At 42.5% G+C, this 24,993-nt stretch overlaps 1 protein-coding gene across 1 annotated transcript in view; it reads left to right on the top strand.

The window, feature by feature from the left end:
• Window positions 1–10,207: 10,207 nt before the first annotated feature.
• ELAPOR2 (endosome-lysosome associated apoptosis and autophagy regulator family member 2) overlaps window positions 10,208–24,993 on the top strand; it is a 137,600-nt gene continuing 122,814 nt past the window's right edge. Inside the window, exon 1 of the mRNA XM_089685986.1 lies at window positions 10,208–10,444. Coding sequence (XP_089542112.1) covers window positions 10,355–10,444 — 90 coding nt within the window. The 5' untranslated portion in view covers window positions 10,208–10,354. The remainder of the gene's footprint in view (window positions 10,445–24,993) is intronic.

The raw sequence follows: 24,993 nt of genomic DNA, 5'->3' as shown, positions 1-24,993 counted from the left end.
AGATACAAGGGGCATCCCTAACCCCTTCTTTCTTGCCCTAGTGTCCCTTTAAATAGTTTGAAACACTCAGGGGGCAGGAAGCATCAGCGATCATGTTACCACTGTCACATTAGTCACATGATTAGTAGCCAGTTCCGCAGGCTACCACTTTTTAGCCTGAACCAATATTTGTCCTTAACAGGTCAATCTTTGTCTTGAGGGCATGCAGTGAGCACACTCTCAGCACATAAACATTGGCCATCCAGTGACACATACCTGCAGTGTGTATGCATTAAAACCCTCCCTTTTGCTGCCACACGTATGTGTTGAGTCTTGTAAAGAGGTTAAGGTGGACTTCTTGTCTAACACCAACTATTCCTAAAAATGTCCCCTTCCCCCTCCTGCTACCTATCCTTAACCTGTAGAAAAAGATCTGTATACTTACCTTTTTTAGTTCTGTCTGGTTGGTCACGTGATCCTGCAGTTACAACTCTCTTGTGTCAAGGAGCACTTAACAACATCTCATAGGCTGCCATTGCCCAGTCATTGTCAGTGCTCCCTCCTCTCCCCTGCAGCCACTGCTCGCTGACACAGGGGAGCTGGAGCTGCGGGATCAAGGACAAGATCAGTGTACACAGGTTAGACAGGATAGGTAGCAGGAGAGGGGATGGAACATTTAAACATAATTAAAGTATAACTAAATGCAAAACTTTTTTTTAGTTTTGGAAAGAGTGAATAGGGATTAGAAGGCTTGTCAGTTTTTATTGCTGTGTGTGCCCCCATTAGGGAGATTCACCCTCTCAAACAAAATTCTACTAGTGTATGGCCAGTGTTACATATTGATATGTATTCATTAAAAAATGACATTTATTAAAGTATAACTAAAGGCAAAACTTTTTTTTAGTTTTGGATAGATTGGAGAGGGATTAGAACACCTGTCAGCTTTTTTTGATGTCTGTGCCCCTGATAGGGAGATTCACCCTCTATTTATCCTGTTTACCATTATCATTGAAAGTGAAGATAAAAGAAAATCCCAAATTTTGGGTTGTTCCCAGAAAAGTCATAGAGGGGAAATTTTCCAATGGGGACACTAGTTCTGTTGACCTGGGGGTCCCCAAGGAATTCCCCTAATTTGAAGGGATTTCCTCTCACTTCCTGTTTTGCTATAGGACAGGAAGTGAAGGGAAATCTTACCAATGGGACACAGATGGCAAAAAAATCTGACATGGGTTATAACCATATTTTGCTGTATAAAAATGAAAAAATAGGTTTTGTCTATAGCTTTAGTGTTAGGCAGGAAAACACTTTAATGGTAAATATTAATTTGTAGAATATTCTGGACATTGATTAATACAGCCTATGTAAAGTATGTCTGTTGTTCCTATCTCTGCATGTCAAGAATGAAGTAGTATTGACTTTTGACGGCATTGGCTGCCACTCAGAGAAATGTAGGTGGAGAGGTACACAGATCACAGTTCCTCTTCTTGATCAGACTCGATGTCCCACTTGGGCATGTCTATGCGCAGAGCAGATTGACGCTGTAGTTCACTGGAACTCCAGGAAGGGAGGAGTGTGCATGTTGCAAAGGTTATGTTGGGTCCTTAAAGACCCCATTAGTGAGTGTAGCCACTGAAAAATCAGAACATAGCTTGAGGGAAACATCATATCAATTCCTAGCCATTCATTTACATTTACAGATCTGTGAGTGGAAGACTACGAGTCCCCTCTGCCACAACACAGGGACCCATGGTTCTCAATAGACCATTGATGGCCATTGGGAAGAATTCTCCCCTTAAGATCACCATACACATTACAATCTGACTGTACACTCTCCTTTAGATCTCCCAACAGCTAAATATTGCAAGGACCTGCCTGGTTGGATACCAATCGATTTAATAGGTTTAGTAGGTCCTCATAATAATAGTTTTGGTAAAGCTAACAATTCTGGAAGGATCCTGTAGTCGGATTGTAATGTGCATGGTGACCCTTACAGTGGAGGTCAGAATGCAGCTTTTTAGGGTTCACCAGTCTCTGGTGTGGTTCACCCCCTTGGGTCAGCTCCTTTGTGTAGTGTGAGTGCCCCAAACCATGCCTGGGACCAGTTACAGTGCCTTGAAAAAGTATTCATACCTCAATCCAATTGAGAATCTGTGGCAAGACTTGAAAATTGCTGTTCACAGACGCTCTCCATCCAATCTGACAGAGCTTGAGCTATTTTGCAAAGAAGAATGGACAAAACGTTCACTCTCTAGCTGTGCAAAGCTGGTAGAGATGTCCCCAAAAAGACTTGCAGCTGTATTTGCAGCAAAAGGGGGTTCTACAAAGTATTGACTCGGGGGCTGAATACAAATGCACGCCACACTTTTCAGATATTTATTTGTAAAAAATGTTGAAAACCATTTATCACTTTTCTTCCACTTCACAATTATTTGTGTTGGTCTATCACATAAAATCCCAATAAAATACATTTACGTTTTTGGATGTAACATGACAAAATGTGGAAAATTTCAAGGAGTATGAATATTTTTTCCAGGCACTGTAAATGTACTGTGCTCAGGGCTACTTCATACAGGCAGACCCGGGTGCCGTTCACTTATGATCCGGTATGATTTGCTGCAGTGTGAGTGCAAACTGTGCTGAAGCACAGTTCTCTTCATAGAGAACTGTGTAGTGAAACAGGAATTACTGGTCTGGTTAGCAGGGGAGTGTGCCTGGGAACACTTAAAATCCAGTGTGAGTGCAGATCAGCGGGGGAGTGAGGAGAATCAAACTCAGGCAGGGTTTAGTTAAATCAGCACAAGTGTGAATGCATCCTTAAAAAGATTATCAGTGTCATGCTGCTGATTCTGCCAAATTCCATTGACCCTGACACTATGCAGCCACCATCAAATTGGTGGACCATCAACTGCAGCTCATGGAACCCCCAGTAACCTCCAGAGCAGGGGCCTCAAAACTTTGGCCTGTGGGCCAAATTAGGCCCACTGCAAGATGTTTTCTGTCCTTCAGCAGGGCCGTCTTAATGGCATCATGGGCCCCTGGGCAAAGTATTGCACTGGGACCCCTACCAACCTGCCCCAATTTACACACCTACTCTCAGGAATTAAAGTATAAATCATTGATAGAATTAAGCATATATTTATTAGTACTGTCATTAGTACAGGGGGGAAGGCAGGAGAGTACAGTACAGCGGAGACAGGAGGGCACAGTATGGGGGGGTTGTCATTCCAACTGTAGATTTAGCCCAGTGACAGGCTGCTGCTGTTCCCCTAACCCAGGTTCTGGGATGCTGCCTGGGACATGGCCATTGGGACAGCATAGTAAAAAGCACGACTGTCCTGGCAAATCCAGGACAATTGGCAAGTATGATATAATGCAAGGTTATCAGGAGCAGTGCCCAGGGATGTCCATGCATTAAAATGGACCTAGCCCTTAGAAGTAAGAGGGGACTCCTATGTAATGGGGACTTAGATGGGAACTCTGATATAAGGGGGCTCTGATGGGGACTCTGAAATAAGGGGGCAGTGATTGGGACTCTCATGGGTTCAGGTTTATTTGCAATTTCTTTGCTTGCTTTAGTGTTTAGAGTTGTTTCTCTGTTATTCTAAATCATATTATTCTTATTAAACAAAAGTAAACCATATTCATTTACAGTATTTACATTTAATTTGTTAATTTATAAGACTGATTTTTTTTTCTCCATGAATATTTTTAAAATATATGATCTGACCCTCAAAAGTTTGGATTCTCATGCTCTTGAAGAACCCCATTTTTACAGGGAATTCTGGCTGAAAATGGCTTCAATACAGTAAAGCTTTTGAAAATGGACATTTGACCTAGATCAGCTAGATACATATACAAGCTCATTCACACGTGTAGAAAAAAACGCAGCATTTTTGATGCTCAATTTTGTTTTCTACTCATCTAAATGCAACACTGAGTTTACATATGAAAAAACGTGTGCTGTATTTAACATACACAAAAAGTAAGACACTGCTGCAATTTTAAAGCGGAGTTCCAGCCGATTTTGTGTTTATTAAAAGTCAGCAGCTACAAAAACATCAGCTAAATAAACACACACCCACCTGTCCCGGAGTCCAGCGATGTTCTCACCCGTGCCATCCCTTCTCCTCTCCACGGCACTGGCATCTCAACTATGGGCACCAGGCTGTGGCAGCTTGCGGTTTCACAGCCTGGTGCCCACTGTGCATGCGCGGGTGGCGCTGCGTCTCCTAATTGGTCCAGCAGTCTTCTGGGACTTCTGGGAAAATTCCCAGGAGACTGCAGGAGGGAGGAGGGGGCTGAACTTCCAACTCACTTTGCCACGGCGAAGTGAGCCAGAAGTGGGAGGGTGTACCTGTAAAAACAGGTATCTGCCCCCCCCAAAAGGTGCCAAATATGGCAGTGGTAGAGTGGAGGAGGCAAGCAAGTGGAGCTTCCGCTTTTGAGTGGAACTCCGCTTTAAGCGCATAGATCTGCAGATCTGACCTGCGTACGTGCGTGAACATACATACAGTACACATGAGTAGTTTAGGCACATATTTTATGCAGCTCTGCCAGCAGGAACCTTTCTTTCATGCAGAAAATACATGTATGGCCATGTGAATGTAGAAGAGTGGACTTCTGTTCTATCCTATCAGGCAGCACAGTGGCTAAATGGTTAGCACCTCTGTCTGAGAGTACTAGGGTCTTTGGATCAAATCCCAGCCACGGCAACACCTTCCTGGAGGTTGCATGTTCTCCTCCCGCATGGGTTTCCTCCCACATGGGGATGGGGTGTTCAGGGTGATGTGCAGTGTTAGGCTGGCCATACATTATACAATTTTCTTGAGATTTCTGGTTTAGATTTACCAAAAAACATATAATAGGAGGTCAAAACTAATAACACTTTCAATTGTAACCAATTAGGCAGGCTCCTGCTTTACATAGTTGAAGGTAAATATAAAGGAAATTGGGTAGACATTGGACAGAAAATTGTATAGTGTATGGCCAGCCTTAGGCTGGCCATATATTATAAAATTTTCTTGAGAATTTTGCTTTAGATGTACCAAAAACCATATAATATTAGGTCAAACCTAAACAACACTTTCAATTGTATCCAATTAGGCAGGCCCCTGCTCTACACAGTTAAAGGTAAATCTAAAAGAAATTGGACAGAAAATTGTAGTGTATGTCCAGCCTAAGTTTTCCACCACACATATCGATTTGCTTTTAGGCCAAAAAGTTCAAATTTGGTCTCATTTGACCAGAGCACCTTCTTCCACATGTTTGCTATATCCCTCACATGGCTTCTCACAAACTGGTTTCCTCCGGTTTCCTCCCACACTCCAAAGACATGCTGGTAGGTAAATTGGCTCCTGTCTAAATTGGCCCTAGTATGTGTATGTATGAATGTAACTTAGACTAGGCATACATTATACAACTTTCTTCAGAATTGTGCTTTAGATTTACCAAAAACCATATAATAGGAGCTCAAACTTAACAACACTTTCAGTTGTATCCAATTAGGCGGGCTCTTGCACTACATAATTTCTGTAATTATAATAAGAATAGCGCTAAGAAAAATGTGAAAATTTAAACTATATGTGCAGCTGCAAAACCTAACCAAAAAGGTGCATAAATCAAAGTAAAAAAATAGGTTTGCGCTTATATACAGTTGTGTTCAAAATAATAGCAGTCAGACATCACTAACCTGATCAATCACTGTTTTTGGTAGAAATTATATTTCTACATGGCAAATAATTTACTAGCAGGTGTAGTAGAGTAATAGAAATCCAATAGACCCAACAGTCATGACATGCATGCTGCTGATTCTGTGTAATTGAATCACTAATTGAAAGGGGCATGCTCAAAATATTAGCAGTGTGGAGTTCTATTAGTGAGGTCATTCATTCTTTGAAAAACAGGTGGCAATTATTGCCCTTATTTAACCACTTGCCTACCAGGCACTTATACCCCCTTCCTTACCAGGCCAATTTTCAGCTTTCAGTGCTGCCGCACTTTGATTGACAATTGCGCGGTCATGCAACATTGTACCTATATGAAATTTTGATCATTTTTTTCTCACAAATAGAGCTTTCTTTTGGTGGTATTTAATCGCCACTGGGTGCTTTACTTTTTGCGCTATTAATAAAAAAAGTGCAAAAAATTTGAAAAAAAAAAAAGTTTATTTGTTTCTTTTATAAAATTTTTCAAACAGGTATTTTTTCTCCTTCACTGATGTGCGTTGATGAGGCAGCACTGATGGGCACTGATAGGCGACACTGATGGGCACTGATAGGCAGCACTAAAGGGCACTGATAGGCAGTACTAATGAGGTGGCACGGATAGGCGGCACTGATAGACAGCACTGATTAGGGGTCACGGATAGGCGGCACTAATATGCAGCACTGATAGGCGGCACTGATAGGTGACACTGATGATGGGTACTGATAGACGGCACTGACTGGCATCACTGCTGGGCACTGACTGGCGGCACTGACTGGCACAACCCCTGGGCACTGACTGGTGGCACTGACTGGCAGCACTGCTGGGCTGCACTGGTGGGTGGCACTGGTGGGCAGCACTGGTGGGTGGGCACAGGTGGGTGGCACTGGTGGGCACAGGTGGGTGGGCACAGGTGGGTGGCACTGGTGGGCACAGGTGGGTGGGCACAGGTGGGTGGCACTGCTGGGCACATGTAGGTGGCACTTCTGGGCACAGGTAGGTGGCACTGCAGAGTGGCACAGGTGGGTGCACTGCTGGGCACAGGTGGGTGCACTGCTGGGCACGGGTGGGCGGAGCTAGTGGGCGCACTGCTGGGCGGAACTTGCGGGTGGCACTGCTGGGCACCGATCATCAGGGCACTGATCATCAGTGCCCTGATGATCGGTGCCGATCCCCGCTCTGACAACTGCCGGTTCTTGGCAGTACTTTCCTCACGATCTGACAGCGTGAGGAAAGTGCAGCCGAGAACCGGCACTTGCATTTCCTTCTGATCAGCGTGTCATTGGACACCGCTGATCAGGTGGTAAAAGGCCGCTGTGATTGGCCTTTTACCACATCACGTGATCAGCTGTGTCCGTAGGACACAGCGATCACGGAGATCGCCGGGTGCGCGCCCCCTGGGGCGCGCAGGAGAGCGCGTTCTGGGAGGACGTCATATGACGTCCACTCAGAACTGGCCGGCCGCAGTGAAGCCGTCATTCGACTATCTGCGGTCAGCAGCTGGTTAAGGAAGGAAGGGAGCAGTGGTTGTACATGCTGGTTACAGTGCATTTCTCTCTGAAATTGGGTTGTTCCAGGCATTGTTCCAGGCATTGTTCAGAAGAACAGTGTACCTTGATTAAAAAGTTGATTGGAGAGGGGAAACCATATAAAGAAGTGCAGAAGATGATAGGCTGCTCAGCTAAAATTATTGCAAATGCTTTAAAATGGCAACCAAAACCTGAAAGCCGTGGAAGAAAGCGAAAAACTACCATTGGAATGGATAGAAGAATAGCCAAAATGGCAAGGACTCAGCCAACAATCAGCTCCAGGAAGATCAAAGAAGGTCTAAAGTTACCTGTGAGTACTGTTACAATTAGAAGACGCCTATGTGAAGCCAAGCTATCTGCAAGAAGCCCCCGCAAAGTCCCACTGTTGAAAAAAAGACGTGCTGAAGAGGTTACAATTTGCCAAAGAGCACATTGACTGGCCTAAAGAGAAATGGCGCAACATTTTGTGGACTGATGAAAGTAAGATTGTTCTTTTTGGGTCTAGTGGCCGGAGACAGTTTGTCAGACGACCCCCAAACACTGAATTCAAGCCACACTACACTGTAAAGACAGTGAAGCATGGTTGCGCAAGCATCATGATATGGGAATGTTTCTCATACTACGGTGTTGGGCCTATTTATCGCATACCAGGGATCATGGATCAGCTTGAATACATCAGAATACTTGAAGAGGTCATGCTGCCTTATGCTGAAGAGGAAATGCCCTTGAAATGGGTGTTCCAACAAGACAACAACCCCAGACACACCAGTAAACGTGCAACATCTTGGTTCCAGACCAACAAGATTGACGTTATGGAGTGGCCAGCCCAATCCCCGGATCTTAATCCAATAGAAAACTTGTGGGGTGACATAAAAAATGCAGTTTCTGAGGCAAAACCAAGAAATAGAGAAGAACTGTGGAATGTAGTCCAATCATCCTGGGCTGGAATACCTGTTCACAGGTGCCAGAAGTTGGTTGACTCCATGCAACACAGATGTACAGCAGTTCTCAGAAACAGTGCTTATACAACTAAATATTAATTAAGTGATTCAAAGGAAAGCAAAATCTTCAAACATTTTTCAGTTTATATAGTGAATGTTTGAGTTTGTAAAGAAGAATACAGAAACAATTGAGTACTTTTGCTATGTCTTATCTCTGGCCTCTTTTTTTTTTTTTCATCTCTTCTAACATTCTGCTAAAACTTTGTGATTTGTATAGTACTGTTTGGACCTTGAAGAAGGGGACACTCCCCGAAAGCTTGTCCTCAAAATTGTATGTTAGTGCAAATAAAAAAAGTATCATGGACAGTACTCAATTGTTTCCCCTCGCAAGTGCACTAATACGGCTACAATCACCTTAAAGAAGAATACAAACACTGCTATTTTTATGAACAGTCTAATATTCACTTTTCTTCAATTTTTTTTAGAGGAACAACACAAATTTGATATATTTTTCTTCATGTTTTGATTTGGAATAGAATGTGTAGTTTTCCCAATGCACTTGTGTGTATGGAAATAAAAGCTATTAGAAGGATTTTGAGCTTTATTCACTTTTTTCAACACACTGCTATTATTTTGAACACAACTGTAAATCTCATACCATCTACAGTGCTAAATGAATCAAAATGTAAACATCATAAAAAATATAAATGTGCAGAATAAAAACTGTGTCAAATAAAGTCCAAAAAAAGTGATAAATAAAAAATATATATTCCGATTCCAAATTTCAGTGTTCAAACAATTCCACTGTGACGAAATCCACCACCAGATAATTTGAATGAACTCACCAGTTTTGTGCTGATTAAATTATAAAACAGCATAAGCGCTTTTTGTTCTGGGAGCAATGTTCTGCAGGAAATTCGTCAGCAATATTCAAATGGTCTGGGAGCAATACTCTGCAGGAGGACACTCGCCAAAAGATGGAATCTCTCTTTTTGGTCATCGCCTCTTCATATAATTATAGCAGTACTCGGGAATCAAGAGAAGAAATCTCATGGTGCAGTATGTTAAAACATAATTTTTATTGAAACAAAATATGCCATCAAACCAGGGGCGGACTGACAACTCATGGGGCCCCCGGGCAATAGGGGATCGTGGGGCCCCTGTGTCCTTGCCCAAACTCAAAAAAGCCTATGAAAAAGGTACCAGGGGCATCTCATGGGGCCCCCTACTGACCACGGGCCCTTGAGTTTCCAAATGGTCAGTCTGCATCAAACTCACAAACAAGGTGTCCCAGCCGACACCAGCAAAAGCAGCGTTCTGAAAATGAACCCAGCTTGCTATGGCTCGTATAACTGCCGACAGCCTCGGGAACGTCTTGACGTCACATCCGCAAGCCCCGCCCTACGCGTTTCATCACTAGACGTCCTCCTGGAGGACATTTTGATTCATTTAGCACTGTAGATGGTATGAAATTTATATAAGCGCAAACCTATTTTTTAGGAAGACATGTATGTAAGCCATAATCATCACAATGATGACAAATCACGGCTTGAACGATCTTGCTTTGCATGTAATGAGTCTATCTCATATATTAATTTCACCTTTTAAGTTGCATTACTGAAATAAATGAACTTTTGCACGATATTCTAATTTTTCGAGTTTCACCTGTAAATCAGGTATCCTGTCCACTCCTAGATTGTATGCCCCCCGATGGTCAGGGACTGATGTGAATGTATAATATATAACTCTAAAAGTGCTGCGTAAATTGACAGCGCTATACAAGTACTTGTAATAAATAAATCAAATAAATCAAGTATCCTGTCCACTCCTAGACTGTAGCAGATTGCAATGCAGATGTTATACTCTGATCTCATCCCAGGGCTCAGAGACTAGATCAGGAGGATGTGTCATTTCACAAGACATTGTTGCAAAGGGAAAGAAATCCATTTCCTAGGTGGTTAACCCTTTCCCAGCTTTCCTATGCCAGCAGTGAATGTGTGTCACCCAGGCACAGCCCAGCTCAGCCCTCCCCTCCCTCCTCCTTTGTCTCTCCACCTTGTCATGATGTCACAGGCCGGCTTTGGCAATGCTCCTTTAGCCCAGCGATCAGGTGAAGACGGCAGCAGCAGAGGGAGCATCCTCCTCCTCCTCCTCCTCCTCATCCCTTCCATCTGATCCTGACAGCCCGGCTCCCTGATCACCATGCCATTCTTCTGCTGGACTGGATGCTTCGCGATCTGCCTTCAATTGCTGCTAGGAACAGCTCTGAGCAATCTGCCCGCATGCAATGAGGTGAGCCTGGCATTTCTGTATAATCCGATTACATCGATCCTCAGTGTGCCCTATATTCCAGGACCAGTAGCAGCCTTTGTTGTCCATGTCTGCTGAACTGGCAATGGTGCCTGCAGGGAATGGGCTATATTTACATTGCTCAGCAGGGCAGGGTTCTATAGAGCTGGGAGAGCAAATACACCTTGTACAGCTCCATTCTATCTGCCTGATCTCCTGTGATTCTGGGGCTAGGCCCTCTGATCACTGGGCTCTGTGCACACTGGATTGGATGGTACAATGTCTGCCTATGCATGGCATAGTAGATCCTTTCATTGTCACAGATTGAGGATCTCTATATGATTCACACGCGTCATTACTGTAAATCATCCACACAGCGATTGGAAACGCAGGGACACATCATGAATACAATGCCATCAACAATGAGCCGATCTTATTCTTGTCATTCCAAACACTATTTTGTATGATCTGTACTCTCTGATTAATGGGATGAGGGGAAAATCCTTTCCTCTTCCTGGCATAGCCGGCTGGAACATAGAGGCCAGGCTTCCTGCTTTTATTACACCAGGCAGGCTGATGAGCTACAGGCTACTAGAGACCTATCACGGATATGTTGATCTAATTATTATTTTTAAGTGACCCTAAACTGATTAAAAAAAAAAAGAATTCTATTGAAGTATGTATTCCTAACTCAAATAAAGCACCTTCTATTGCTCTCAGCTTCCTCCGAGTCCCCAAGTTGTTGGGTTTTTTTTATATTCAAAGTTTATTCATTTTCAAAGACATCACAGAGAAATGACAAGGTCATGGAAATTAAGTGTCCTTTCACACGGGCGTTCCGTATGTCCGTTTTTCATCTGTCCGGTTACAGATGAAAAACAGACACCCATGTATTTCTGTGGACTAGCAGGTGAGCATCTGTTTACATCCATTAATGTCCACATCCGTTAACAATTGTTTTTTTGAATGGAAGAAAACCCTATTTTTCTTCTGTAAAAAACCCAGAACGGACAAAAAAACGGATGAAAAACGGACATATAGTCCGTTTTAACTTACGTTTTTGCATTGGTAAAGGATGTAAAAACGGATGAGAAACTGATGTAAAAATGGACAAAAAAATGATGATAAACTCATGAAAAAACTGATGTAAACGGATGAAAAACTGATTTAAACTGATCCATTTTTTCTTTGAAATAACGTGAATGAACGGATAAAAAAAAAACGGAACACCCATGTGAAAGGACCCTAAATGTCAGTACTGTCCAGCGTTACAGAGGAGTGTATGGGTTCTCGAAGTTCAAGCACATGGAAATATACTATGGGAGATTATACCCAAACCAGGGCATGACATGTACAGAATTTGTATCAAGTCAGAAAAAGCCAGTACAATACATTACACAATCCCACATAGGTAAGTGACAAGAAAACCGAACAAAACTTTTCAGAACTTTATCAACGGATATGAAACCAAGGAGGAGGGGCGTTGGGTGAGTTCAGTAGTAACACACAATGGAATAATCGATCTGGGTAAAAGTTATCAAAAGGGCCACTGCCGATTCCATGACAGCACTGTGTAGTTACAGATCTGGGATCTGAACAGAATAGAACATCCATCTCCTCTACACATTCCCAAACTCCTCTTGTTGGGTTTTAACCGTGTGTACCCAACACTCCACCTCCATAATCCTATTCACTTCCCTTTTCCAGTCGGCTAAAGAAGGGCAGTTGGTCTGTCTCCAAAATCTGAGGATTAAGGGTTTGGCTGAATTCAGCAAATGCAGAAGGACACTCTTTTTATAGGATTTGAGAGAGGAGGGAACTCCATGAAGAAGAAAATGTAAGGGGCAATGGAACAGGTGAAGGGTCCAAGGGTCAACTTTGCAAACCAGGGAGCGATCGATTCCCAAAATGCCTTGATTCTAGGACGGAACCACCAAATACGTAAGAAGGTGCTTCTTTTTCCACAACCCCTCCAACAAAGCACATCAGCAGTAGGATATATCTGAGCCAAGCCTGAGGGTGTTCTAAACCACAGAGTCAGGAATTTATAGGAGGACTCTTGAATATGTGCTAATAGATGCCGCATGGGTCAATTTAATAATTCTTGAAATTTGGGGGGCAGAAAATTCCAATCCAAGCTCCTTCTCCTATTCCCGTAAAAAGTATGGAACGGATAGAGAGTGAGAACTAAAGACTAACTTGTACCTCTGGGAAAGCAGGTGTCTCGAGTCCAAAAGTCTCATAAACATAGATTCGAATGGGAGAGATCGTCCCTTGACATCAGCTTAGGCACCAACTTGCTAAAGAAGTCTGATAGCTGTCTGTACCTCCAGTCTGAAAGTGGGAAGTGTCCATATGAAGCCCGGAGTGTGGATAAGGGCAACAACTTACCTCGGGGGGGGGGGGGGGGCAAATTTTGCACAGGATGCATCTTGATCAGAACCCTAAGAGCAGAAAAATGTAAGGTCTTCCCCTGGAGGGAACCACAGGAAACCCCCCAAAAGCACCTGCAGGAATGTCAGTGGGGCATAGCTGCCAGTTGGGTTCAGTCTGTCCCAGTCCGTGTCATTGGTCCTCCGAAACCAAGTTAATGTTTTTGCCGCTCTGATCGTTTGTTCTCCATGGCACCACTGTATGTAGGAGCGTAGCCACCCTCTCTTGTTTACTCCTGAGATGGTTTAGGGACTATGGACAATAGGAATTAGAGTCTGCATAGAGTAGTGCACATGACTGCAACAAACATGCACTGCTGTTACAAACAGAAGGGAGGAAGAAAAGGAGAGGTTCAGGAGCTCACAGAGGATATTAAAAGCAGTAACAATTTAATAAAAAATAGATTGCAGGGCCATTATATATTAGATGTGTAAGAATTATTTTTGTAGAATAAGGATATCTTTTAGGGCCTGTTTGCACCTGTATTGCACAGGAACGCAGTCTACGTTTCTGTGCGATTCCTATGCGACTCAGTGTGATGCAATTTTAAGCCCATTCATTTGAATGAACTGAATTTGCACTGGGTCACAGCAGAAGCAGTTGATGCAGTCATTTTAAAAACCGCACAGCACCAGATCGCATGGCAATGCAATACTGTGGTATCTGGTGCAGAAAAATGCACTGTGTTTGTGATCTGTGTTTAGGATGTCATAGGATTATATTGACACCCAGAGCAGATCACACACCCACTGCGTTTTGAATGCAGTATGGGAAACGTGCATGGAACGCAGGTTTCCCACACTATGTTCTGTTGTGAATGAGCTCTTAGTGCCCAGTCATACCGGTGTGATTTCAAGTGCAATTTGTGAATTGAAATCGCACCTGAAATCACATCTAATCAATGTGAAAGTCAGTGTCTTAACGATTTAGTGATTTCTAAAGTTGTTCTTGCATTACTTTGTTTGCAATTTTGTTGCGATTTCACACAACAGAATATAATGGAAAGCGCACTGAAAATTGCAAGAAATTGTTGAAAATCTTCACAAGCAATCTTCAGAAATCGCACCTGAAATCACGCCGAAATTGCTCACAAATTGCATGATTTTAAATCTCAGCAATGTGACTGGTGACTAAGTGTGACTAAGGCTACGTTCACACTAGCCTTGTGTGCAGGCGGCAGAGAGGCGTTTGGGAAGCGTTTTTACCGCTTCCCAAACGCCTCTGCCAATTCTGCACATTACAGCACATGGTGCTGTTCTAACAGGAGCGTTTGCGTCGCGGCAAAACGGACGCCTCTGGTCGAGTCAGGAGGCTTTGAAGCCTCCTATTCTCGTCTATGGTGCCGCTCCACAAACGCCCGGCCGGCGTTTGCGGTGCGGTTGCGACGCGGTTGCGGGGTGTTTGCGGAGCGGTAACACCACTCAAATGCATTATAGGCGTTTGTGGGGCGTTATTAACGCTCGGCAAACGCCTAGCAACCGCCGCTAAACCGCGCATGCGGCGTTTGCGGAGCGTTTGCCGAGCGTTAAAAACGCTCCGCAAACACCGGACCAACGCTTGCCAAACACTATAGGGGCGTTTGGCAAGCGTTGGCAAAACAGCCTAGTGTGAACGAGCCCTAAGTGTTTCATTTATATTAAGCACAAAAGAGACAACACATGCCCACTGAGAAAGAATCAATAGTTACGTTCTACTGGCGATACAAAATCTAGTCCTGGCCTTATTTGTGTTGGTGTGTTCATACATCTGGAAGGCAAAGCATAAACAATGGATCTTTTTTTCTACATCAAACAACAGAAAATATTTTATACATAGGAATATGTGAGAAAGAGCTGTCATTTTATTGCACTACACTCATATGTTGGGCAGCACAGTGGCTAAATGGTTAGCACTTCCACTGGCAGTACTAGTGTCATAGGTTTGAATCCCAACCACGACACCACCTGCCTGGAGTTCGCATGTTCTTCTTGTGCCTGCGTGGGTTTCCTCCGGTTTCCTTCCACACTTTAAAAATATGCTGGTAGGTGAATTGGATCTTGTCTAAATTGGCCCTAGTATTTGTATGTATGAATGTGAGTTAGGGACTGTAGATTGTACGCCCCTTGAGGGTTAGGGACTGATGTGAATGTACAATATATATGTAAAGCGCTGTGTAAATTGACAGCACTATACAAGTACCTGTAATAAATAAATAAATATGTTGAAGCAGATTTCCCTGGTTCCCATTTATAAGGAATAGCAAAGCCTGAGCTTGTCAGAAACCTCCATACTATATACATGGGCTTACTTTGGAAGACACTAGGACTTGTAGTCAAACAGGTTAGACTTCCACCTGCTAAAATCTGATTGGCTTTTGTTCCTGAACTTTGCATATCATTGCTGTTTGCATAGTGTACTCATTTAGGCAGTGATAATGAGCATGTAGATGTAGGATCAGGGAGGCTGGGGAAGCCTGCCTCTTGTAAATGCAGGTTTTTTTTTCATTTTGAAATTCCAACACTCCTGGAACAGAGATCACTTGTGTTTGTACATTGCGTTCATCCGCGTTAATGTGCATCTCCATGCGGCTGCGTTTAGCTGTGGTAGTAAATTCTTTCCTTTTCTAATGCAACTCCTTACTTATTTTTTCTTTGTACTGCAAATAACTGCGTTTATGTACAGATAGCTGCGATACATCGCTCCTGGATGCAGTCAACTTTATTTTTCCTAAATGCATATTAACTGCGTTTATGTACAAATAGCTGAGGTACATCGCTCCTGGACGTAGTCAACTTTTTTTTCCTAAACGCATATTAACTGCGTTTATGTACAGATAGCTGCGGTCAGGGGCGGACTGACCATTTGGAAACTTGGGCACTGCCCGAGGGCCCGGGGTCAGTAGGGGGCCCCATGAGATGCCCCTGGTACCTTTTTCATAGGCGTTTTTAAGTTTGGGCAAGGACACAGGGGCCCCATGACCCCCTATTGCCCGGGGGCCCCATGAGTTGTCAGTCCGCCCCTGGCGGTGCGGCATATCGCATGTTATCCGCACAGGGACCACACTGCATTCCTGCGCAAATCACATGCAAATTCTGTGCGGTACAATTTGAGCCATATATTTTGTATGGCTCAAATTGTGCCGCATCCACATCAAAAAGGTACATGACCCTTTTTTTTTAATCTACACTATAATCGGATCGCATGGGTATTCAAACCCATGTGATCGGATTCTGCACATCACACCGCATTTTGCGAACCGATTTTCGGAGTGTTAACAGTGGTTCGCATGAAAGGGGTGCGATGCGGTGCGGAATTCGCACAGAAACCGCTGTGAATTTCGCACCGCATCAGTGTAAACCCAGGCTAAAGCTGAAATCCAGATATTAGATATAATCTACCCATGTACTGCTCCCCGCACTGCAAGGGTTAAATTATTGTGTACTTGAGGGGTGGCAGTGATAAGGCTTAATACCTTATTCCTGGCCCCAGCAGGCTCCCTACATCTGTACATCAGGTCCAATGCTGATGCCTCTCTAAGGGCTGGTTTATTATTATTATACAGGATTTATATAGCACCAACAGTTTGCGCAGTGCTTTACAGAATGAAGGTGGACATTACAGTTACAATACAATTTGGTACAAGAGGAAACAGAGGGCCCTGCTGGTCAGAGCTTACAATCTAAGAGGGTACATTAGTGTTGCCCTCTGAAGAGTGACCCAGCACAGTGGATAGCTATTCAGAGGGTGCTTAACTCCTAAACTGCTTGCGCTGTTCTATTGAATGGGTCACGATCGGCAGGCAGTCATATATTGAAGGGAGGGTGGGATCATTTTTGCCATGTGCTGCCTTTACAGTATAAGGAGAAACAACAGTTGGGGGGGTGGCAAAAACACAGCTAAACTGTGTGTTTTACCGCATCCCAACTGCAAATGTATACACAGCCTTAGGTGCTTGGACTCCGGTCACAAGCTCACCTCCTCACATACTATGCAGGGTTAATAGGTGATATAAACGATGATGCAAAGGACTGCTCACAGCTTTCAGAAAAAGAATGCTGGAGCAAGGAATAGGGTAAGCAATACACCTTGAATCCCATAGAATAAAATGACGGTAAATGACGTGTATGTTGAACAATATTAGTGTGCCAGTTTAGCAAATCTATAGCTTTAATGAAAAATACATTCAAATTAATTTTAGTGTACACAAACACAATAAAAATGTAAAATTTTCTGTAAACTACAAAAGATGAGACCAAAAATGTCAAGGCTGAAAATTGCTTGATGCCACAAAATGACGACAGTTTACAACACTCAACATTTTTCTTAGGTGATGCTGAAAAAGACTTTAGTCTAGGTTCACACCTATGTGTTTTCTGTTGTGTTTTGCAGAAACACACAGAAGTCCATTTAACATGATTTCCCATGGGACAGGTTTACATCCCAGTGTTTTCACCCAGTGCGATTTTTGGAAAGGGTCAGGGACTTTTTAAAACACAAAACGTTGCGTTTTTGGTTCAATAGACTTCAATGGAGATGCTGCAGAAAAGCATGTAGTGGAATGTGATGCATTTTTGATGCATTTTTTATGTCGCTTTAATCTGCCCAGCAACAAGTTGGGGAAAAAATGCAAAACAAAATGCATCAAAAATGCGTGAAAAACACACGTGCAAAAAGGCACCGTAAAAAGCATTGCAGAAACGGATCAAACGCAAACTGCATAGGTGTGAACCTAGCCTTACAGCTGATCAATATCGAATAGAATGATGTTATCTGGATGTGTCTGCTTTCTCAAACAATGACTCAGGTTAGGAAAGTGTTTTCTGCATACAGTACTTGTCCATAGTCAGACAATGAAGTAATTGGATGAGCGATCCAGAGAACTTTCATTCTCAGGTATTTTCAGGAGGTGAGCCATTGCAGCCTCATATTTTCTGCTACAGGTTTCCTGTAAAATTACAAATTAAATATACATTTTGGTATTAAGAGGAGGAGAATCGAACAGGAGAGTGGTGGGTGTTGCACAAATCTGTTTTTATGTAGCAATTCCAATATACAGGCATACCTCGGTTTATGAACGCCTCCATTAACATAATTTTTGGTTTACGAATGAAAATCCCTTGAAAGTAATGCACCGATTTACAAATTTTTTCACAATACGAACGGATTACAGTAATTGGTTTTCAGTGCTTTTACAATTTTATTTTTAATCATGTCCCTGTACAGTACTCTGCCTTTAAAGTGCACTTTATAAAGAGTTTTGAACAGATATGAATTTTTTTTACTTTTTTCTGACCTCCGGAACGGATTAATTGGTTTTCAGTGCATTTACAAATTTTTTTTAATCATGTCCTTGTACAGTACTCTGCCTTTAAAGTGCACTTTGGAAAGAGTTTTGAACAGATAAGACTTTTTTTTACTTTTTTCTGACATCTGGAACAGATTAATTGGTTTTCAGTGCATTTACGAATTCATTTTTAATTGTGTCCCTGTACAGTATTTATGCCTTTAAAGTGCACTTTATAAAGAGCTTTGAGCAGATAAAAGACTTTTTTTAAACTTTTTTCTGACCTCTGGAATGGATTAATTGGTTTTCAATGCATTCCTATGGGAAACCGTGTTTTGGTTTACGAATTGTTCGCAATACGAAAAGTCCCGCAGAATGCATTAAATTCGTAAACCAAGGTACGCCTGTATTTTCAAATGCTGCTTTCAGTATATATATACAGACTTTTTAACTTGGCATCTGAGGCATTATTTATATGGGTGCTGAGGCTTATACAGTGTGAATGGGATGTTTGTTTACACATTTGGAACCACCCATATATGTGAATAGAGGTGCAGCAGTTGTATGGACAGAGCTGCACATCTGAGTTTGACAAGTGTGCAGAGGACGCCTGTCAAACTGTTATGTGCTGCTATGTGTACAACAACTAAGGGGATTTACTAAAACTGGAGCACTCAGAATCTGGTACAGCGGTGCATAGTAGCCAATCAGCTTCTAACTTCAGCTTGTTTAATTAGGCTTTAATAATGAAACCTGGAAGCTGATTGGTTACTATGCACCGCTGCACCAGATTCTGAGTGCACCAGTTTTAGAAACTCTCCCTCACTGTGGGGGAGATCTACTTTAACTGATGTACTCAGAATCTGGTGCAGCTTTGCATGGTAGCCAATCAGCTTCTAAGCTCAGCTTCTTAATTAAGCTTTGACAATAAAACCTGAAAGCTGATTGGTTTCTTTATGTATTTGGTACAGATACTTATATAGTGCTGTCAATTTATACAGCACTTTATATAATATATATTGTACATTCACATCAGTCTCTAACCCTCAAGGAGCTTACAATCTAAGATCTGCAACTCACATTCACACATACACATTTGCAGAGTTGCACTAGATTTTGTCCTTCCAGTTTTATCAACCAGTTCCCCACCGCCATTTAGCAGAACTACTGCTACAGGGCTGCACAAAATCACGTATATATACTTGATTTTGCATCTCCAGGTAGGGGGTGCACATGCGCGTGCCGCAGGGGCGGAGTGACAACTCCTGGGGCCCCCGGGCAATAGGGGATCATGGGGCCCCTGTGTCCTTGCCCAAACTCAAAAAAGCCTATGCAAAAAGGTACCAGGGGCATCTCATGGGGCCCCCTACTGTCCCAGGGCCCTCGGGCAGTGCCCGAGTTTCCAAATGGTCAGTCCACCCCTGGCATGCCGCCCTACCCACACTGCCATTGGCAGCTATAGCTGTCGATCACCGGGTCCCAGCTGGAGATTCCTTACTGGCACCCAGCGATCGCTGCAGAACAGTGAAAGGGAGAGGTCTGTGTGTAAACAGTACAAATATCTCCCCTGTCAGCACCGACAAGCTGCTTTGTATTGCTCTGCACAGCAGAGCAATACAAAGGATTATGTTTACTAAACACAGCACACTACTAAAACACAGCACACTAAGTAAAAAAAGCACACAGTTAACCCTTTGATCCCCCAGATGTTAAGCGCTTCCTGCCCAGTGTCATTAGTACAGTGTCAGTGCTTTATATTAGCACTGATCACTGTATTAGTGTCATTGGGATGTCAGTGGCAGTTAGTCAGTTCCCCCCAGTGTCAAAACGCCCGCCGCAGTCCCGTTATAAGTCACCGATTGCCGCCATTACTAGTTAAAAAAAAAATTCAGTATATATACCGCCATTTGTAGAAGCTATAACTTTCACGTAAACCAATTAATTTACATGTATTGGGATTTTTTTTTGTAAAGACATGTAGCTGAATACATTTTGGCCTAAATTCATGACAAAATTTGATTTTGTAAATTTTTTACTGGATATGTTTTATATCAAAAGTCAAAAATTTATATATATATTTTTTTTCAAAATTGTCGGTCTTTTTTTGTTTATAGAGCAAGAAATAAAAAACGTACAGGAGATCAAATATCACAGAAAGAAAGCTCCATTTGTGGGAAAAAAGGACATAAATTTAATTTGGGTTCAGCATTGCAGGACCGTGCAATTGTCAGTTAAAGTAATGCAGCGCTGTATTGCAAAAACAGGTCTGGTCAGGAAGGGGGGTAAATCCTCTGGAGGGCAAGTGGTTAAATAACCCCCTGTGTCTCCATTCACTTATATGGGATGCTGCATGCAGTTCCAGGCGGCTCCAAATGTGTAAACAAATGCCTCATTGACAAGTCTCACTGTCTGTGAATGAGGCTTAAGGCCTCATACACACAGGACGTTAAAAAAACTCTGCTAGAAGCTGTTCTCCTGGTAGCAGCGTTTTTACAGAAAAAATGCCTGATACTTGTAAAAGTATCTAATGCTTGTACAAGCGTTTAGGCACGTTTACAAGCGCCACGCACTTGGACGTTAATTCATTTTATGGGCTAGGTTGATAATTTATTCTGGCTATTGAAATTAATTACCGCTCAAGTGCTAAACGCGCCTAGCATTAGATGCGTTTAGACACGCTTAGCCATATCAAGTGTTTTTTCTGCCAAAACGCTGCTTCTCCTGGACGCACTCACTGGCCCTTTTTCTACTGGTAAATGCTACTGCTACTACAAGCTTCTAAAAATGTATGTGTGCACAGACACATAAGAACATATGGAGGGCCATTTGGAAGCGGTAAAAAAAAAATGCCCGACACCCTTAAAAGTGGCTGCAAAAACACCCTGTGTGCATGAGGCCTATATTAAAAAGTGCAAGTAATTGTTCAGTGCTACTAATAAATCAGTTTTCATCAACAATACATACTAGAGTAGACCTACAACCCGACTGCAGGAATAGCAAACAACTACCCTTGCAGTGGGATCCCCGAGCACTGTGAGGGTTTAAAAAAATCATTTTAGGCCTGAAAATTGCATAAACTCCCAAAAATTATATATTTTCTGAAAGCAAACACCTTAGAGAATAAAATAGTGGTAGTTCCCGTTTTTTGTCACACGACATTATTCTTTACAAAGAAAAAATACACTAACTAAAGTTGGTTTTAGGGCAAACAAACACAATAACTTATCCATTTTTTGGTAAAATATATAGGATGAGGTTGCACTGAGTACATAGATACCCAACATGTCAAAACCTTAAATTTGTGTGAGCCCGGGAAATGGTGACAAACTTCAGAAGAATGGTCAAACATTCCCATAGACACACTCCTAAACCTTGTGGACAGCCTTCCCAGTAGAGCTCAAGCTTTTATAGCTGCAAAGGGTGGGCCAACTCAATATTGAACATGCATAAAAGTGGCCACCCGCCCAAGTCTATAACTGGCTTATGAAGCAAGGACACATAAACAGGCATCACATAGTGAAAAAAAGGGGGAGAGAACAATGTTCTTGGACAACTTGCAGCCAGCTTGCTAACAACCGAATTAACCTGTCTAACAGTATGCGTTTATAACAGGGGTTTAGTTAGCACACATTTGCAAATACATACGTAAGCCACAGAGCCACGACACGGCACCCTGATCATCTGTGGTCCTAACTCTAAAATTTGTGAGTCCCCATAGTAGAGGCACATGCATTTAATGGATAGATCAAGGGCAGGTGGACCTGAGGGAGCCACCCCTCTTAAAGGCAAAGGAGTGCACTGGACCCCAGCATGTAGCACAATGGCAACCAGGGCCCTAGTGCACCCACGTACCAAAAAACTCAAACATGCATAAAAGTGGCCACCCGCCCAAGTCTATAACTGGCTTATGAAGCAAGGACACATAAACAGGCATCACATAGTGAAAAAAAGGGGGAGAGAACAATGTTCTTGGACAACTTGCCAGCCAGCTTGCTAACAACCGAATTAACCTGTCTAACAGTATGCGTTTATAACAGGGGTTTAGTTAGCACACATTTGCAAATACATACGTAAGCCACAGAGCCACGACACGGCACCCTGATCATCTGTTGTCCAAGAACATTGTTCTCTCCCCCTTTTTTTCACTATGTGATGCCTGTTTATGTGTCCTTGCTTCATAAGCCAGTTATAGACTTGGGCGGGTGGCCACTTTTATGCATGTTTGAGTTTTTTGGTACGTGGGTGCACTAGGGCCCTGGTTGCCATTGTGCTACATGCTGGGGTCCAGTGCACTCCTTTGCCTTTAAGAGGGGTGGCTCCCTCAGGTCCACCTGCCCTTGATCTATCCATTAAATGCATGTGCCTCTACTATGGGGACTCACAAATTTTAGAGTTAGGACCACAGATGATCAGGGTGCCGTGTCGTGGCTCTGTGGCTTACGTATGTATTTGCAAATGTGTGCTAACTAAACCCCTGTTATAAACGCATACTGTTAGACAGGTTAATTCGGTTGTTAGCAAGCTGGCTGGCAAGTTGTCCAAGAACATTGTTCTCTCCCCCTTTTTTTCAACTCAATATTGAACCCTACGGACTAAGACTGGGATGCCATTAAAGTTCATGTGCGTGTGAAGGTAGACGTTCCAATACTTTTGGCAATATAGTATATCTGAAAAGTGTGGTGTTTTTGTATTCAGCTCCCTTTAGTCTGATACCCCTAATAAAAGTCTAGTGGAACCAATTGCCTTCAGATGTCACCTAATTAGTAAATAGAGTCCACCTGTGTGTAAATTAATCTCAGTATAAATACAGCTGTTCTGTGAAGCCCTCAGAGGTTTGTTAGAGAACATTAGGAAACATACAGCATTATGAAGGCCAAGGAACACACCAGACAGGTCAGGGATAAAGTTGTGGAGAAGTTTAGGCCAGGTTCACACCAATGTGGTGTGGGAAACGCTGTGAATATTGTGCGTTCCTGCACCATATTACATTCACATTGCATTCATGTGATCTGGTATGGGTGTCAATGATAAATTAATGATATCCAGAAACAACGCAAAACGCGATGCGATTGGCAGAAATCGCATCACATGGGTGTTCTCACCCATTCAAGTGCGATATTAAAAAAGGGTCCTGTACCGTTAGTAGAGATATAACCCCCCAAAAAAAGGTGGTTCTGCAAAGTATTGACTCGGGGGGGCTGAATACAAATGCACGCCACGCTTTTCAAATATTTATTTGTAAAAAATGTGAAAACCATTTATCATTTTCCTTCCATTTCACAAATATGTGCCACTTCATGGTGGTCTATCACATAAAATCCTAGTAAAATACATTTACTTTTTTTTTTACATTTAAAGGCAGAAAATAAAAAACCCTTCCGTGTTGCATTTTTGAGAGCAAATTTCTGGCAGAAAACCCCCCACAATGCTCCTAAATGGTAATGCACTCAAAATTTGCGTTTTTTTTTATGCCACGAGCACTGGTGTTTTATTAGGCCAGTGTCCATGGATCCTTAAGCTTGGATTTTAGCTCGGTATATATGTGTTTTGTAAGTGCATGTGCCATCTCCTACCTTGTGATTTCACGTAAAACAAAAAACTGTGCAGTACTCTGTGAGAGTATAAGGAAGCTAAAGGATACATTCTTTAGCCAACTAATAATGCTGATTGTTTCTTCCTTATTCCTGGATCAAGAGCTTCGTCTCTTAGGGCTGGACAAAAGTTCAAATTTAATTTCTTCTTATTTATGCTATTTACGTGTTTGCTGTGTGACCAGTTCCAATGTCTTATATGTAATGGTATAAGGCCTATAAAATCTAATGGGTGACGTTCTGTATTCCTTTTCACACTTATTTACAGGCAGCAGACAGAGTAGCACCCCTTGCCATATACAAAGTTCAGTTAAATCTGAACTCAACCTGGCTATACACTAGAAATGAAATTTGTACAAATATCCATATGACAATTCCCATCAAAAGCCAAAAACAGCAGCTGTAAAAATGTCCAGTGTGCATGACGACTAAAAGATTTCACACAAAATTCTACTAGTGTATGGTCAGTGTTACATATTGATATGTATTCATTAAAATATGACATTTATTAAAGTATAACTAAAGGCAAAACTTTTTTTAGTGTTGGATAGAGTGGAGAGGGATTAGAACACCTGTCAGCTTTTATTGTTGTCTGTGCCCCGTTAGGGAGATTCGCCCTCTATTTGTGCTGTTTACCGTTATCATTGAAAGTGATAGTAATATAAAATCCCAAATTTTGGGTTGTCCTCAGAAAAGTAATAGAGGGGAAATCTTCCAATGGGGACACTAGTTCTGCTGACCTGGGGAACCCAAAGGAATACCTTAATTTGGAGGATTTCCTCTCACTTCCAGTTTGGCTATGGGACAGGAAGTGAAGGGAAATCTCTGTAATGGGACGCAGATGGCAAGAAAAAGATCTGACATGGGTTATAACCCTAAAGAAGAGTTGAAGCTGTTATATCTGCAAAGGGTGGGCCAACTCAATATTGAATACTATGTACTAAGACTGGGATGCCATTAAAGTTCATGTGCATATAAAGGCAGGCATATCAGTACTTTTGGCAATATAGTATATTTTTATATATATATATATATATATATATATATATATATACATTATGTGTGTGTGTGTTTTGATTTTATGTATACTTTGTGCCCCTTCCTGTTCCAACATGACTGCGCACCAGTGCACATAGGAAGGTCCATAAAGACATGGATGAGCGAGTTTGGGGTGGAGGAACTTGACTGGCCTGCACAGAGTCCTGACCTCAACCCGATAGAACACCTTTGGGATGAATTAAAGCGGAGACTGCAAGCCAGGCCTT

The sequence above is a fragment of the Staurois parvus genome, unplaced genomic scaffold (assembly GCF_062004578.1).
Source record: "Staurois parvus isolate SC_StPar_1 unplaced genomic scaffold, SC_StPar_1.0 ptg000019l, whole genome shotgun sequence".
Classification (NCBI taxonomy): Eukaryota; Metazoa; Chordata; class Amphibia; order Anura; family Ranidae; genus Staurois; species Staurois parvus.
This window is presented reverse-complemented; position numbering and strand designations above follow the sequence as displayed.